Genomic DNA, 15,951 nt, shown 5'->3' on the forward strand with positions numbered 1-15,951 from the left:
ACATATCTTCTAATGAGAAAAATCTAATCATGGCTAGCATACAGACTTGAATGTGAATAGGATGTGGCTTATTTGCCTCTCTGAAATAATTATGGCCATCATTTCACCTATTTTATATGTGTTATAACTAGTCAAAAAAAAAAGCTGCTTTTCTTGTGGGAGGTTTCCAAAAACAACAACAAAAGTTGTGTTTACCATGAAAATGACATTGTTTCAACTTCTCTCTAATTTCCTAAAACATGAAGCAGGAGAAAGATATTGCACACTTTCGGGCTGTTTTCCTTTCTGTTTTTTTGCACTTGGGCAGATGACAGTTGGTCAGTTTGTTGGTGAGGTGGAGATGCTCTGAAGGAAGTCTTCAGGATAATGTTTTAATGTTTCTCTGTTTCAGGTCTAATTTGGAATTAAAACAGAGAATGTCAAAACTTACTTGTTTCTGATTTTTTTTTTTTTTAATGTGGATTTGCCTCAGCTGAGACTTGAACTCATCTTTCTAGCCTTCATTCCTGCTTTGGTCTTGGTTCTTCACACTTGTTATTTCTTTCTAGGCCAGACTTGCATGGGTCATTGTAAGTCTTCTAGCAGAAAAGATTTTTAAGTCTTCTAAGACCTCCTTTTGTGAACAGGTGAAAGAAAGCTTCTTGAAAACCCAAATATCACCTTCTGTATATACTTCAAGCATTGTCAGGCATAAATGAGACTAAAAATGTTTTGTTCTTACATTCCCCAGTGGAAACTTCTAGTTTGAATGTTACACATTTTTCAGTTAGTGCTACCACTTAATGCTTTTCTAGCAGTTTTAAGTGTTTTTTTTTTTTTTTTGAGTGGGTACATACAACATGCTTTAAAATAAAAAGGTAAGAAGTGAAGAAATTGTTACCTTTGTTACCTAATGGACATGTCATTATTTGCATTTTTCTCCATAATTAGGGAGAGAGAAGATTAGATATTCCTACTACCATAACATTCCCACGTTATGCTCCAAATGTGGTCCCAAAGCAGAGCTTTTCCAATGTTATAACTTTTTTTTCTATCATTTAAAAGAGAACTGCTCAGCTTGCTGTTGCTGTGATATTACCAGTAAAATTGGATGAGTCTGGATTAAAAAAATAAATAAATAAATCTTGCAGACTGAGGCCTTTTAAATCAGTGCTGAATTCTGGTTGTTCAGTACTTACTAATTCATTGAATTGTAGGATTGTGAATCATCTCTCATGAAGGCTTATGCCATTTTCCTGGCTTGTGAAGCTGCGGCTGTTCTTTTTTTTTTCCTGTTACTGTCAAAATAAGCATGATTTTCGGGAACAAAAGGCTGCACGTGCACTTATGCATAGCTACACTTCATTTCTTGCCTTCCATTGTCTCACATACTTGTCTTAACGGGGTTGATATTAGCTTGGACTTGATACACACTACCACAGAGATGTGCTGTTCTGAGACACTGTTGCCCAATGACCCAACTGGTGACCCCCTGTAATGATGGGTGAAGGGACAGCCAGCCTGATGGCTCACTGTGGAGAAAGCAACACGGGAAGGTGACCCGCATCTTGCCTGACCACACCACTGCTACACAGCATGGTCAAAATCAACTCCAGGAGAGGCAGCCTCTCAGCTGGTTTGCCTCCTCCTCTTTCCTGAATGTAAACATGGGAAGATGCTATGTGCTGGGAAGCTCCTCATACACACTGAGCTGGCAACTTCCAAATCCTGCCATGGTTTCTGACACAAAGGATCACTGAAATACATGATTGGAAGTACTGTTTGTAGGTTGAGGCTTTTTACACCTGTGTTTATGGGGGCAAATCAGTTTGAAATGGGCTGTTCTTGTTCTCTCTCATCTGTATAAAACCTGCCATCTTAACTCAGTAGAATTGTCTGTTTTATAGATTGAACCTTCAAAGAACCCCCCTAAAAATATATATTCATAGTCTTGCAAAATACAAAGAGTAAAATCAAAACCAGAATCTGTCCTAAGAATCCATTAGCATGTGAATAAAAATTTATAGAGCTTGGATATAAGGTATGTTCTTTCTGTAACTGTTTTCAAACACAGCTGGTAGAGAATTAATTTGTACTACCTAACGCATTTTTGTGTATGACTGTTACTTACCTAATTTTTGTTTTTGTATTCTCTTGTTAGTGAACTGAAATTATTGCAAACCTCATTTGCTGAGGGTTGTTTTAAAGCAAGCTAATTCTTCTCTCAAGGGAGCAAGGGAAGCAATTTAATCTCTTAGCTTTCTCTCTCCCACAGAGTAACTTCCCAGCTACTCTGGGCTTCACTCCCAGACTCCCTTCAGTTCCATCCTCACGGGATATGTTTGTCCTCAAGGCTCTTAACTTCAGTTAGCTAACATATGTTAAAGTAACTGTGAAGACAAGACAGCTTGGGTTTGATTCATGTGAGTATCTCATGTTCAGCCCTTTGATACACAAATTAATCACAGAATCACAGAATTTCTAGGTTGGAAGAGACCTCAAGATCATCGAGTCCAACCTCTGACCTAACACTAACAGTCCCCACTAAACCATATCCCTAAGCTCTACATCTAAACGTCTTTTAAAGACCTCCAGGGATGGTGACTCCACCACTTCCCTGGGCAGCCTGTTCCAGTGCCTAACAACCCTTTCTGTAAAGAAGTTCTTCCTAAGGTCCAACCTAAACCTCCCCTGGCGCAACTTAAGCCCATTCCCCCTCGTCTTGTCACCAGGCACGTGGGAGAACAGACCAACCCCCACCTCTCTACAGCCTCCTTTGAGGTATCTGTAGAGAGCGATAAGGTCGCCCCTGAGCCTCCTTTTCTCCAGGCTGAACAAGCCCAGCTCCCTCGGCCGCTCTTCGTAGGACTTGTTCTCCAGGCCCCTCACCAGCTTCGTCGCCCTTCTCTGGACCCGCTCAAGCACCTCGATGTCCTTCTTGTAGCGAGGGGCCCAAAACTGAACACAGTACTCGAGGTGCTGCCTCACCAGAGCCGAGTACAGGGGGACGATCACCTGTAGTTTCCCAGGTCAGTCCTCCGGCCCTTCTTGTAGATGGGCGTCACATTTGCTAGGCGCCAGTCAACTGGGACCTCCCCCGATAGCCAGGGCTGTTGATAAATGATGGTAAGAGGCTTGGCCAGCTCCTCTGCCAGTTCTCTCAGTACCCTTGGGTGGATCCCATCCAGCCCCATCGACTTGTGCACATCCAAGTGCTGTACCAGGTCACCAACCGGTTCTTCGTGGATAGTGAGGGCCACATCCTGCTCCCCATCCCCTTCCACCAGCTCAGGGTACTGGGTATCCAGAGAACAACCGGTATTGCCGCTAAAGACTGAGGCAAAGAAGGCATTAAGCACCTCCGCCTTTTCCTCATCTCTTGTAACTAAGTTTCCCCCCGCATCCAGTAAAGGATGGAGATTCTCCTTAGTCCTCCTTTTTGTGTTGATGTATTTATAAAAACATTTTTTGTTATCTTTAACGGCAGTAGCCAGATTGAGCTCCAGATGAGCTTTGGCCTTTCTAATTTTGTCCCTGCACAGCCTCGCAACATCCTTATAGTCCTCCCTAGTGGCCTGCCCACTTTTCCAAAGATTATAAACCCTCTTTTTTCTTCTAAGCTCAAGCCACAATTCTCTGTTCAGCCAGGCCAGTCTTCTTCCCCACCAGCTCGTCTTTGGGCACGTGGGGACAGACCGTTCCTGCGCCATTAAGATTTCCCTCTTGAATAGCACTCAACCTTCCTGGACCCCTCTGCCCTTCAGAACCACCTCCCAAGGGACTCTGCCAACCAGTGTCCTGAGCAGCACAAAGTCAGCCCTACGGAAGTCCAATACAGCGGTTTACTGGTCCCCTTCCTGGCCTCGCCAAGAATAGAGAACTCCACCATTTTGTGGTCACTCTGCCCAAGACAGCTCCTGACAATCACATCCTCCACCAGTCCTTCTCTGTTTGTTTCTTCTCTTTGTATGAGATAACGAATCTCTACATATAGGCACCTTTGCAAACGAGCAGATTAGCACATAGGCTGTGTTTTTTCATCATAATGAAAGTTAACAAAGTCAGTAATGGTAGTACTTAAATTGTGTCTTTTTAAACAGATGAAAATCAACTAATGGAATTTGAAAATGAATTCATATTGACCTCAGAACTTTCTTTTAGCCTTCAATGTATTTTTGAAATGCTTTTTTCACAGTTGTGAAAATATACATAAAAGGGGATATGACTTGTAATTGTACTTTTTTTTTTTTTCTTTTCTTTTGTAAGAGACTGGATTAGAGTTCATTTGCCTTCCAGTCTGAGTACATACTCCATTCCTGTCAAAGTAATACCGGATTTAACCTTCAATTTTGCCTTGTTGTGATAAAGAACATTGCTTGAGATGCAAGAGAAAATACTAGGCAGTCAATCTGTAAAGTGATTTGACAGTAAACTTTGAGTATTTTAAATTATTTTTGCAGACTTCTACCCAGATAAAAAGCAAGCTGGCTTTTTTTTTTTTTTTCCCTCTGTTCTGCTTTCTCCAAGCTAGCCGTCCTTTAGTTGGACTGTGAAGTTGTTCAGCTATTTGGATGTTTTGGTAAATCAAGAAACTCTGTAATAGCTGTTCTTTTTAAAACCCCTTGCACACAGTTACAAAACAGGTCACCAATAACAAGTTGCATACCCCCTTGGTTCTTGCATGCAAGTCACTCTAATTTATAAATAGAAGCGTACTGATAGACAGAACTTGGCCTATCCTGTTGTCCTCTTATGCGAGTTATTTTGATTTAAAAATAGAACTGTCCTAGTAGATATGTATCAACGAGGTTGTGAAAGTTCACTTCTAGACTCTACTGTAATTAAGCAGTAGGTTAGAGGGAGCAGTGTTCTCATTAGTAATCTGAAGAGTTTTAAATTATGATAGTATTAATTTCCTTTTTCAAATAGCTATGCAATTGCAAAGTGTTAACTTGTTCCTTTGCTGTAGCTTATCAGAATATACCTGAACATAAAGATGCGTTTCCACAAAGAAGTAACTTCTGTGAGCATTACTTAAGGACCATATAAACAGTAGATAGTAATTGTGATTTGTCATTTATCAGACTGTTCCTTTGGTCACAGCAGCTTTGCTATATGTTTAAGCATTGACTCTTTATGAATGGCTGTGATTATTTAAAATACTTAATATAATTCTGCATGGGTATTTCAGTCTTTTTTTTTTAAATTGGAGCTCACTTCTGATTCTAAATCTTCATTGATTTCTGTTATGTTATGTGTTTTTTTGTTTTTATTTTGTTTTTATTCAGGTATTGTGTACCAGCAGCAACTTAATATGTACAGGAGACTTCCTGGAATAGGATGTTAAAGTCTTTATTTTTTTCAGGCAATCCTATTTGATTTTTTTTCTCACTTAATTTCTATTACCTTAGGCATTTAAATATGCAGATATGCTCAGAATATGCTGAAAGCCTGGGGATGGAAGATTAATTTGAATAATTTCTGTAGTATAATTTTATAGATGGACGAATGTCAGCAGCCACTAGATAGTTTTACTACCAGAAAGAATTTTTATGGACTTCAAATCAAAGCATGATATGAAGATTATTTTTTTAAAAAGCCTTTCCTAATCTAATATTTAGCTTCTCCTGCTGTCATATTGACTTAACCTGGAGTAAAAACTTTGCAATTTTTTTAAGCTAAGGAGGAAATGAAACAACACATACATAGGAGTTCAATGTTGACATGTGAATGATTCCTTCAAATGGGAGAAGATAGATGCAATAAAATTTCAGCTAGGTTGCTATGGTTAACTGAACAATATGAGGGAAGAGAAGTGTGAGATCTTTGAGTGTCTTGTGACTATAAGATCTGTATTTCTTCATCTGGGTTTTTCCTTCTTGTTCTAAATATACCTATGTTGAGATTATTCATGTTTGTGAAAACAAAAGGAACGAGAAGAAAGGAAAAATAAAAGGGATTATGTAATAGGTAGCCTGTGACAGTATTGCCATTTCAGAAATAATTAAGTGCCCTGGAAGTTAGCAGCAGGGCAGAAGAATCCTAAAGCCTAATAAACATCTTTATCTCATGGACTGTACCAAAAGCTACACAGCTAAATAACCGAAGTTCAGCAGGAACCCCTGACATTCCTCAGCCTGCATACTTGAGCACAGTGAATAGTTTTCATGTGTCAACTTCTTGAGAGCTAACAGGTTGCTGTGGAAAGAGGACTTTATTTCTATTTATGCAGAAGCATGGCTTTATTTTATGACCTTTTCATTTAAAAAATGCCTTTACAGGCATACAATTAGCTAAGCATGCCACAAATTACAGATGCTTTCTTTTAACTAGTCATTTCAATGTAGCAGAGCTTTAGCTTAGTTTTGGAAAACACACTTATATTGCACTTGATCTCTACCTATTCAGACTTATTTCAGAAAATGTTAAGTGTTGCCCAGGGGTACACATGCAGAGTAAAAACAGTCTTGAAGAAAGGAAGTTTGTTTTTCATGTGATTAGGATAGAGTGGTATTCCGAGTGTTTAAGCATTGTTTTACCCACTGTTAACCAGCAGAGAGCACTTCAGTTTATAAGATAACATTAAAAAAAAAAAAAAAGGCTAAATTGGGAAAGGCTGGGGTTCTTTTTCTCTCTCCGAGACAGCCATTAAAATCCAATTGCCTGGGAAAATCAAACTTCTGGATTTGTTTATCATCCATCTTGTTTGCACTTTGTACAGAAATACCACTTAAGTATAAAATCTATTCTATTTTATGCTCATGAATTAAGAGAAGATTCGAGGTAAATTTTATCAGTGGTCTCTTGATCATGTTTGTTTAAACTTTGCGTTGTATGAGGTACAGTTCCTCAAAACATCAACCTTACGGGGTTCATGTGGGGAATTGTCCCTAGTTTGGAGCCCCAGGTTCAGGTGGTGCAGGCCTGTTTCTAGTACATTCAGACAGTGGGCATGAGGATTTGCTGGCAACACACACACAAAACAGCCTCCATGTGATGGTGCTGTTGTGGTTGCTCACTGAAATTATTTGTAGAGAATGATACAAGCTTTGAGGCAAACAGCATGCATTATTTATTTATTTTTTTTGTCTGTGGCATGTTTGTTGGTTGTCATGAGTAAAATGCTACAGAAATGGGAGTGAAAGGTAGGGAGGTGTGAAGATGGGAAAAAGGATTCTGATGGTCATCCCCAAGCCCATCAGACCAACCACGTGTGAACTGGTAAAACAAATGAACAAAAACTTCATTGTAACTGGGTACCTATGATGTGACCAGAGTCCTCAGCAATGGGCAGATTAGAGTGCTGCTAACTCAGTGGTATGAGAGCAGTGGATGAGGCTATTGTGTGACCTCTGATAGATGTTCTGTATTCTGCCTCTCCCCCCCTCCCCCTTCCGAGCTCCCCTCCCTTGGTGGGAGGAGAGCTCCTAAGGGGGAAAATAGGAATCTGTCCATGTATGTATAGAGAAGTACACAATTTTAAGTGTGGTAATGACATAAATGAGACATCTTGTGAATAACTGCTGTCATGGATGTTGATAATGCATGTGCTGTGTGTTACGTGGCTTAATGGGCACAGACTGGAGAGAATTCTTACGAAGTCTCTGACCTCTCTGGCTTTTTTTTCCCATGAGACTTGTAGGGAAGTAGCCAAACTGTTCAGTGGAGTAGGTCAGCAGCATGTGGAAACATGATCTGAAACCTGCCAGTCATGCACACATATGAGGCACGTAACACTTCTGTGAAAGAGCGCTGCATTAGTGGAGAGATTACAAATCCTGTCATAGGAACAGGCATACAAGGGAGGAGCAAGCTCTCACAGGCAGGGATAGTTGTAAATACGTGTTTTGCTGAAATACTGCTGCTGCTTTTATGAGATGAATAATTAATATTTTAAATTGTGCATTCAGAGTGGTAATTTGCAGGTCCTTTGGATGGGTATATGGAGCTGCTGGAAATGTAAACGTCTCATCTAGCAATTTCTTCAGCAGCGTGTTGTGCCTTTTATTGTTTGAATCTGCCTGGGAGTGGCTTTAAGATCCAGTAACCTGATCTTTTATCACTCTCGGAGGCTTCCTTTTCTGGCATGCCCTGATGCATTCAACACATGTCGGTATTGTACATGACCGGCAATCAGAGCAATTCAGGCTCACTTTCTGCGTCTGCAAGAAACGGCAAATCATCCGCTGGTGAACGCTTCTCAGACTTGTCAGCCGTCTGCAGCTAATTTCTGTGTGGCTCATCAACCCCATTTAGGAGACTGGAAGCAGCGTGGATGACCAAGCTAGGAAGCGTTGTCAAGATCTTATCTCAGGAGTGAAGACTAGTTAAGAATGAAAGAGGAAAATGTTTTCTCTTCTCTTTAGAAGAATCACAGACTGCTTGATGTGAGAACACCCAGTTTCTCACAGAAGAAAACATCAAGGCTATGAGCAATTCAAGTCAGTGCAGGAGAAGCAGAGACTGGCTTTAAACAGCAGTTATTCTATTACTTGCCTGAGAAACGTCAGCAGATGGACTTTGGTTTCAGAGCTGTGAATATTTGCAGTGGCTTTGCATGTTGGAATACAAGCAGTGATCTCTTCTATTCCCCTTCCCCTGTATATTTACCTGCTGAAAAATGAGTGAGGAAGCAAAGGAGAAAAATGCTAAACCAGCTCACAGGAAAAAGAAAGGAAAAAAGGTAACTCCCTGTACAGACAATCTTCCATAATGCTTTTTTTTTCCTCCAGTCATTTTGTGTTCTAAGCAGTTTGCTTCTGGGTGTGGAGAGGCTTTGGATAATAGAAGAAGGATGATGGTAGCATCGGGATGGTTTTGTTTATGCTAGATGCTGATGGGTGTGTTCTCTGCTAGAATCAGTATACCATCAAAACTCAGTTATTTTTGCATTATTTAAATACCCCAGTGTTTAAATATGTTAGTCATAGAATTTCAGGGTGGCTGTAGATTTCCTAGTGTATTCCAAACCCAGGATTAACAAGTAAACAGGTGTCTAAATGAAGCCTTATCTAAATGAAAGACTGATAATCAACATGTGTTCTTGGAAATGAATATTAGGGACATCACTAAGAAAATAAAGTTTTACAAGAAGTTCTTTAAAAAGACACATTATTTAATTGTATGTCACTTCAATTGATTTTATATATTTTGGGGCTTAGAAATTTCGTGGCTAAGCTGAACTCTGGAATAAAATTCCAGTTTCATTGGAGACCATTTATGTTATGGCTTGTCTGTTTGCCTGAAACTGTACGTGGATGCATTTGGTAGATTATTGCCTTCTGTGTTGCAGTTTTTGATTTCCTGATATCCATTGAATTTTCTTCCTCCCATTTTGAAATGGGTTATTTTCATGTGTTTATACTCAAGAGCCAGATTATCAAACCTAGGAAGCTTACTTCTTCTTCCTTTTTTTTTTTTTTTCTTTACTTATTATAAATAATAACGGAGTATATTAATTTATAATTTGAATTACCTCAACTACTGTCAAAAAAGGCATAAAAAGGCATATGAAAGGCGTGTTATTGTTGTAGTTAACATATCAAGATTCCCACCCTTTATTTTCTGAGTGTGTTTGCCTTCCTATCATTTGGAAGTGTGTGACAGCCTCACACTTAATCCATTTCCTTGGTGAGGGACTTAATAGATTGTCAAAAATGCAAATTAAATCAGATTGGCCTCTCTATCCTGCCAGAAAAGTAAAGAGCAGCTCTGGAGAGGAAGCAGGGGAAAAACACAATTTTAAAACACTTTTAATGGTAAATTAGGATACCTTCCTGACATATCAAATGTTTCCGTCAGGCGTGATACATTGCCTCAGGGATAGAAGAGGTCTAGAAGTAAATTCTGGGATGGGTTTTAAACTTGGAACATGTTAATATTTTTACTGTATTACACACAGTATTTTTATGGTATTTAACAATCTAGCTGTGGTTGTATAGTACAGAGCAAATTTTATCACTTATCTTGCATATAGAGCTGTCTTCCAGAGGACCAACCAAACAGCCAACAAGAGAGAGCAGCCCAGGCAATTTAGGATGATGCCAAGTTGGGAGTCTTATTGTTCTAGCAGTGGCTGGTGACAGTTCACCTGTATCTTCGCCCTATGAAGGTGGTGTTCCACCTGTGGGAAGGAGGCTATGGATATCCTGTCCGAATCCTCCTTCTGCTGACTGGTACGGTGTCACTGCTCTCAGGGGAGAGAAAAACTGTCAGACGTGTTTACATTCATGAGTTACTGCTGTGAGCATTGAAGGCCAATGGCATAACGCTTTAGTTGATGCCTTCCGAGGTGATGTTAAAGCCCGCCCTTATGTGCATTGAACCTTTACCGCGTGAACTGTAGCAAACACTGGTGTGTGATGGCAGACAATTACATTTCAATGGGGATGTGGCTAGAGCTTTCTAAACCTATGGAAGTTGTTGTTTCACTGCTGTTTGATTTTCTTAATGCTGTTGGAACTGACTGTTGCTGGGCTATGCTGTGTCAGGTTTAGGTGTGTCCCTTGTGACTACTGCATATCAAAGCTGCTTATAATGTCACTGTTAAATACAGGCTTGTGCCAGAATATTCCCAATGGAAAGGGAAATGCTTTGCTTTTCTTTTCAACAAAGAGCAGCCATTTCTTCTGGTCCTGGCAGAAAATTTCCCTGCTTTTCACAATTCATTGGAGAAGTAGCTTATTTTGATTCAGAAGATAAATCTCTGGATGGCCAACAAAGAACACTTAGTTAAGTCAGAAATGTTCTCCGAGAAAAATGTAATAAAACAAACGATGTTCATTGGCCATAAACCCCTGAGACGGGTGAAAACTTAATGGAGTCTGTGATTCCAGTGAGTCAGGTCTCTTCTTAGGAGTATGTATCCTGAAATGGGTATTTGCGTGGTCTTCTCCCTGTGCTCTTTAGATAGTTGCTTTCCTGGTAGCTGCGTTGTCTCCACATTTAGCCTTTTCTTTACCTTCTGTCTTACCTTCAGAGCTGAGAGGTGGCAAGTCTTCCTTCTTCAGCTGCTGAGGTACTCATTTATATCCCGTTCCCCCTTCATCACCTCTTGGTTTTCCTGTTCTTAGGCTTTTTCTGAGCAGAAAAGCAGGAAAAAAAAGATGCTGGAAGAGCCTGGGGTATAGCAATGGAAAGCTCACAGTCTGCCATAGCAAAATCACAGTCAGAAGTGTGCTCTGAATTTGCAGTTTTATCACTAACCACAAAAATAACCCTTAACCTGATGAACACAAAGGCATACAAATGTACCATGTGTTTAGAACAGGCTGGCAAAAGCCTTTCTGCAATCTGCAAATGTGTTAAAAATTTCAAGCTAGTCTGAGAGGATGAAGAAAAATCAGGTGGTGGTGCAGAGATTTATTTTGAAGGATGGACAATTCAGATGAAAGCAGAACATATTGCCTTTAGCCCTGCAATATTAAGGGGGATACAGATTTCAGAAGATGAAGGTACCACATCAGTATTTATTGCTGAGGTTACACTGAACAGGATTAGTTCTGATGGAGAAGGAAGCCTAACTAGTTTTATCTTTATTTCACCCTTTGGGGTTCCTTTCTAGCAGCAGCCTGTCCCTCCTATACTTGACATTCAGTTGCCTTGCAATTTTCAGCCATGCTCTTACCAAGTCAGTATTCTGGAGCTGTCAGGTTGAATCCCTGGGCATTATGGAGTAGCTTTATCTTGTATGTTTGTGTCATCACTTTTCAGCATATTTTGGAATGTCAGTGGTAGAAGAGCATTGAACTCGGTTGTCACTAGAGATTTAAGATGTTTTGATTTTTTTTTTTAAACAAAAGTAAGTATTCCTCTCTTGTTTCAAACTACCAGAATGCAATTATCCATGAAAATGCTGGTGGTCCTTCGAAACTCCGAAAGGTAATCAGAATTGTAGGAACAAGAAACAAATCAGACCACCGCAAAATTCCTGTAGTGTATGATCCTCTTCCATTTACTTTTAGTTATCTGTCAGCCACCAGTTGGTTCTTCGTGGGAAATTTCATACTGAACTCTCATACCAGAAGCCTTACTGGAAATACTAGTTTTATTGTGGGGGATCTTCTGTTCTTCCCTTTGATTCCTCCCTCCAAGATCTTCAGACAAACAGCACAATGGATGTTAAAAATGCATCTCGTGACACACATAAGGCACAAATCAGCCATGGAAATTCCAAACAGAAATGCCTAAGTTTTCTTGAATGTACACAGGTTCAGAGCTGAGCTCTTAACAAGATTCTAGAATATTCTGTGTACCAATCCACCTCACTGCCTTATTAGTGAGTTGTTAACTGTAATATCATTTTCAACATTGTGTTCTGCTGCTTTATATAAAATATAAATATGCCATACAGAGAGGAATGAGCTGTGAATGCAGCAGATTGGAAATCTGTGCCTGGCATCACAATGTTTATAGCTGCCAACATTATGATTTTGGACTGGTAGAGGAGATTTAACTCAATCCACTTTTTTTGAGCCAGTAGCCTGGGTGTACTACACTGGGAGGGCTCACTACAATGGGAACACGCTTGTAATTTCTGCTAGGGGTTCTTTGCTCTGTTGTATCTCCAAAGTTTGACTTGGCAGAATTAGTGTCTGTCTTTGGTGGGGGGGTCTTCCATTATCAGACAGCTGAAAATCTGGTCAGCAGTGTTGTTACTGGGATGTAAAACTTCAGGGGGCATTTTGGTGGGGTAGAGGCTGAAAGGTCAGAAGTTCTTTTGGGTATGGTGAGACATTTTCCCACTGTAGTAAAAATGTAGTGTAAGTAGTGGTATGGGAGACAAGTTCTCACCGTCTTTTATGGGAACTGGGTGAGATCATTTACAGGCAAAGCCTACCTTGACTAAAATAGCATCACAGACCTCACGATTGAGGACAATATTTAGGGGCTTTAGGTCTTGGTATTTCATCTTTATGTGATCAAATGATTAATCTGTGTATGAATTATAGTGGGGCTTCTGGTGATTGCAACTCAGCACCTGTAAGGTCATGATGATGAGAAACGATGTTTTGTTTCTGAGATACGTGGTGATATCAAATCACTGACTTTTTTTGAGCTGTTGCTTTTACAATTTGAGTTACTGATTTGATTGATTGCTTTGACAAACCATGGTTTATCTGTGTTCAGTTCTTACATGCATTATGGTTGTTGGAAGAGAACATTCACTGCTGTTTACTCCCAGTGGAGAAATACTTACTGCTAATGGTAAAGAAAATGTTCGTGGTACATGTTCCTACATTTTTCTTGTGGCTTTTAATTTATTCATAAAAATAAACTTATTTATTTGAGTGGTTTCTAAATTTAAGTTTTTTCCTCAAAAGCTGAGAAATTAAAATCTACTTCAATTTAAGAAATAAAAATGCAAAAAAGCTCTAGAAGGATACCGTCTCTTAGCATAAACCTTATTTGCTATATTGTTATCTTTTGGGTTTGTGTGGAGGAGAAATGGTTCTCAGACTTAAATTTGACTGTATGGTGGTGGTCGTAAACCTTAACATGTCAACAGATCCTGTGCTGAGAACTGAATTCAATGACATGATAAACAGATTTGTTTTGGCCTTGCTTGCTAATATCTACATGTACTTGTTCAGATTGTAGTGTCTGTTTTATCAATAGATTTTTTAGCCCCACATTTTTAATAAACATATTAAAGAAAAAAAAAAGAACAAATAGCCCTCAGAACTTCTGGAAGATACTCCTCATTTGCATGTCCAAATAGTGAAGCCCCAAAATAGTAGAAAAACATAATTTTCAATAATTATGACTATTCTCAATTGCTTTAAAACCAACCAACCAAAACAAAACCACTTACAACTTCGAAATTCTGTTCCTCTGAAATAAATGCATTTCCATTTTTTTGCCATCTGCAACTTACTGAATTGTCTCAGAAAATTAAAATATACTGATTCGTGTCACTTTGATCAGAAAATCACTTTGGTACATGGTAATATTGTCTTTGTTTTCTTTCTATCAAACTGGAACAAAATAATAATTATATACATATAAAAGCAAGTCAAGTATCTTATTGTTTTGAAATGAATCATTTCAAATGTTCATTTTCTCTGGAAAAAATACTTTCTAGTTGACATTTACCTGGGGCTAGGAGCTGTTGACTAATGCTACTGAAGTCGGATAATGTGGTTTAAAAAATTGGAAGTAGATGATACTGTCATTCTATATAAAATGAAACAGCAAGGTGTTATGTTATTGAATTTTTAACATAATTCACTCTGTAGATAAGTGACAGAACTTGTAACCTGAGTGACAGTCATTCCATTTGCTGTTAAATTAAAAAAAAATCATGCTGAACAACACATGATTTTCTTCTTAAAGCCTGTTTTTTTACAGAGGAACCCAGTTGTTTGGGAGAACGTGAAACTTGAGTGCAATTCTTGGATCCTATGACATAAGGTCATCCTACAGTTTTCAGCTTTTTCCAGAAAATTCAGCTGTTGAATGGCCTTTGCCCTTCTGAAGAATAGGTGTAGGAAGTATGAGAAGTGCAATTGTCTAAAGTGCTTTGGCTGATTTTTGTCTCATCTTCATCTTATGGTAAATTGCAACAGTAATTAAATATGGAGAAAACAACCATGTTAAAAGGACACAAATCAGTTTCCTTTAAATGTGTTTAAAATGTAGGAGTTTACTGCACTTTCCTAAAAGACTTCATGTGAGTAAAAGTGAAGCAAAGATCAGCCAGTATCAAGCTGTCATCACAGAGAAGGGGTGTTAAGGACTCATTACGCTGAAGGTTTGTACATGGGTCAGTTCTCCCAGTGCCTGAAGTAGTACTTGAAGTAGTATTGGGTGCATTTCCCCTGGTCTATGAGCTTTGATCCTTTGGGTAAATAATATAATCAAATGCTTTATTCTTGTGTCTTCTTGCAGCTGTCTATTTCCCTGTGGTTAGTATTTATCCCTTGTTGGTAGGTTTTTTAGTTACAGGATTTACCATACTTAGCCAAATTTTGCTTCCTTTGTTGTAGGGGTTTTCCTATTGCTTGAATGATCATGTTCCCAGCTATAGGACCAGGTGCTTCCCAGCATTGCTTTCTGAAGCCTGGGTTGCTCTTCTTTCTTCCATTTCTTTTTCAGCATTTCCTCACTGGGTTGCTGAGCTGTTCGTTCCCTTGAATGATCTTGGCTGTCACCACATGTCTTCCAACAGCGAGTTGCTGGCCAATCTGTTCAATCTTTTTGTGGGTTGAATTTTCTATTCTCCCAAGACTTTCCTTGAGTTGAACCAGATACCTTACAGTGGATTTCACTCTTCAGAATGGAGCTTGTATGTTTTAAATCACACTGTCACCCAAAGGACTGAGTCCCCCCAGGATCTGGTTCCTTGGTGGCCCCTCCTGGGTACAGCGTGGTAGTGCGATTGCAGCAGGCAGTGCTCCAGGCTGGTTTGTGTGTGGGTCGCTGTTGGTGCCTGGTGCCTCAGCTGGAGGACTTCCAGGGTCATTGCCTCCGGAAGCTGGACAGTTGCAGTCCAGATCAGATTGTTTCCTTTCGCAGTCAATTGTTTTATGTACAACTAAGTTAGACTTAGATTGGGTTAGAGAAAGTGAGTTTGAGATACAGGAAACACAGTGGATGAGCTTCAGTTGAGTTCTGCAGTCTTCAGTGGGACAGGAAGTGATGTAAATGTTTCTGCAACAGCCTGTATGTTGAACCACTGCATAAAATTCAGCTTGCTTCTTAGCATGAAGGGTCTCCCTTTTCCAAAGTCTCTGAATGATGTGGCTATGGAATTCATTAGGTCTTAACAACAGCACCTAGGTAGGTGTGCCAGGTGTTGAAATGCTTACCACACTTATATCTTGAAAATAAATGCTTTCAGTCTGTCAAATATAGATTGAGAAAAGTAAATACATCTGGGTTATCCCCCTTTCACTTCCAAAGAGCCTGTGTACTTGCATTCCCCTTGCTGGGCATGGGCTTGTTCCTCAGTCTCTTTAGCTCCCTTGTGCT

The 15,951-nt window shown here is 39.5% G+C and overlaps 1 protein-coding gene across 1 annotated transcript in view; it reads left to right on the top strand.

Annotated features, from left to right (window-relative positions):
* Positions 1-8,050: 8,050 nt before the first annotated feature.
* Positions 8,051-15,951, top strand: part of ANK3 (ankyrin 3) — a 296,280-nt gene continuing 288,379 nt past the window's right edge. The window contains exon 1 of the mRNA XM_068688711.1: positions 8,051-8,662. Coding sequence (XP_068544812.1) covers positions 8,600-8,662 — 63 coding nt within the window. The 5' untranslated portion in view covers positions 8,051-8,599. The remainder of the gene's footprint in view (positions 8,663-15,951) is intronic.

This window comes from Anas acuta, chromosome 7 (assembly GCF_963932015.1).
Source record: "Anas acuta chromosome 7, bAnaAcu1.1, whole genome shotgun sequence".
NCBI lineage: Eukaryota > Metazoa > Chordata > Aves > Anseriformes > Anatidae > Anas > Anas acuta.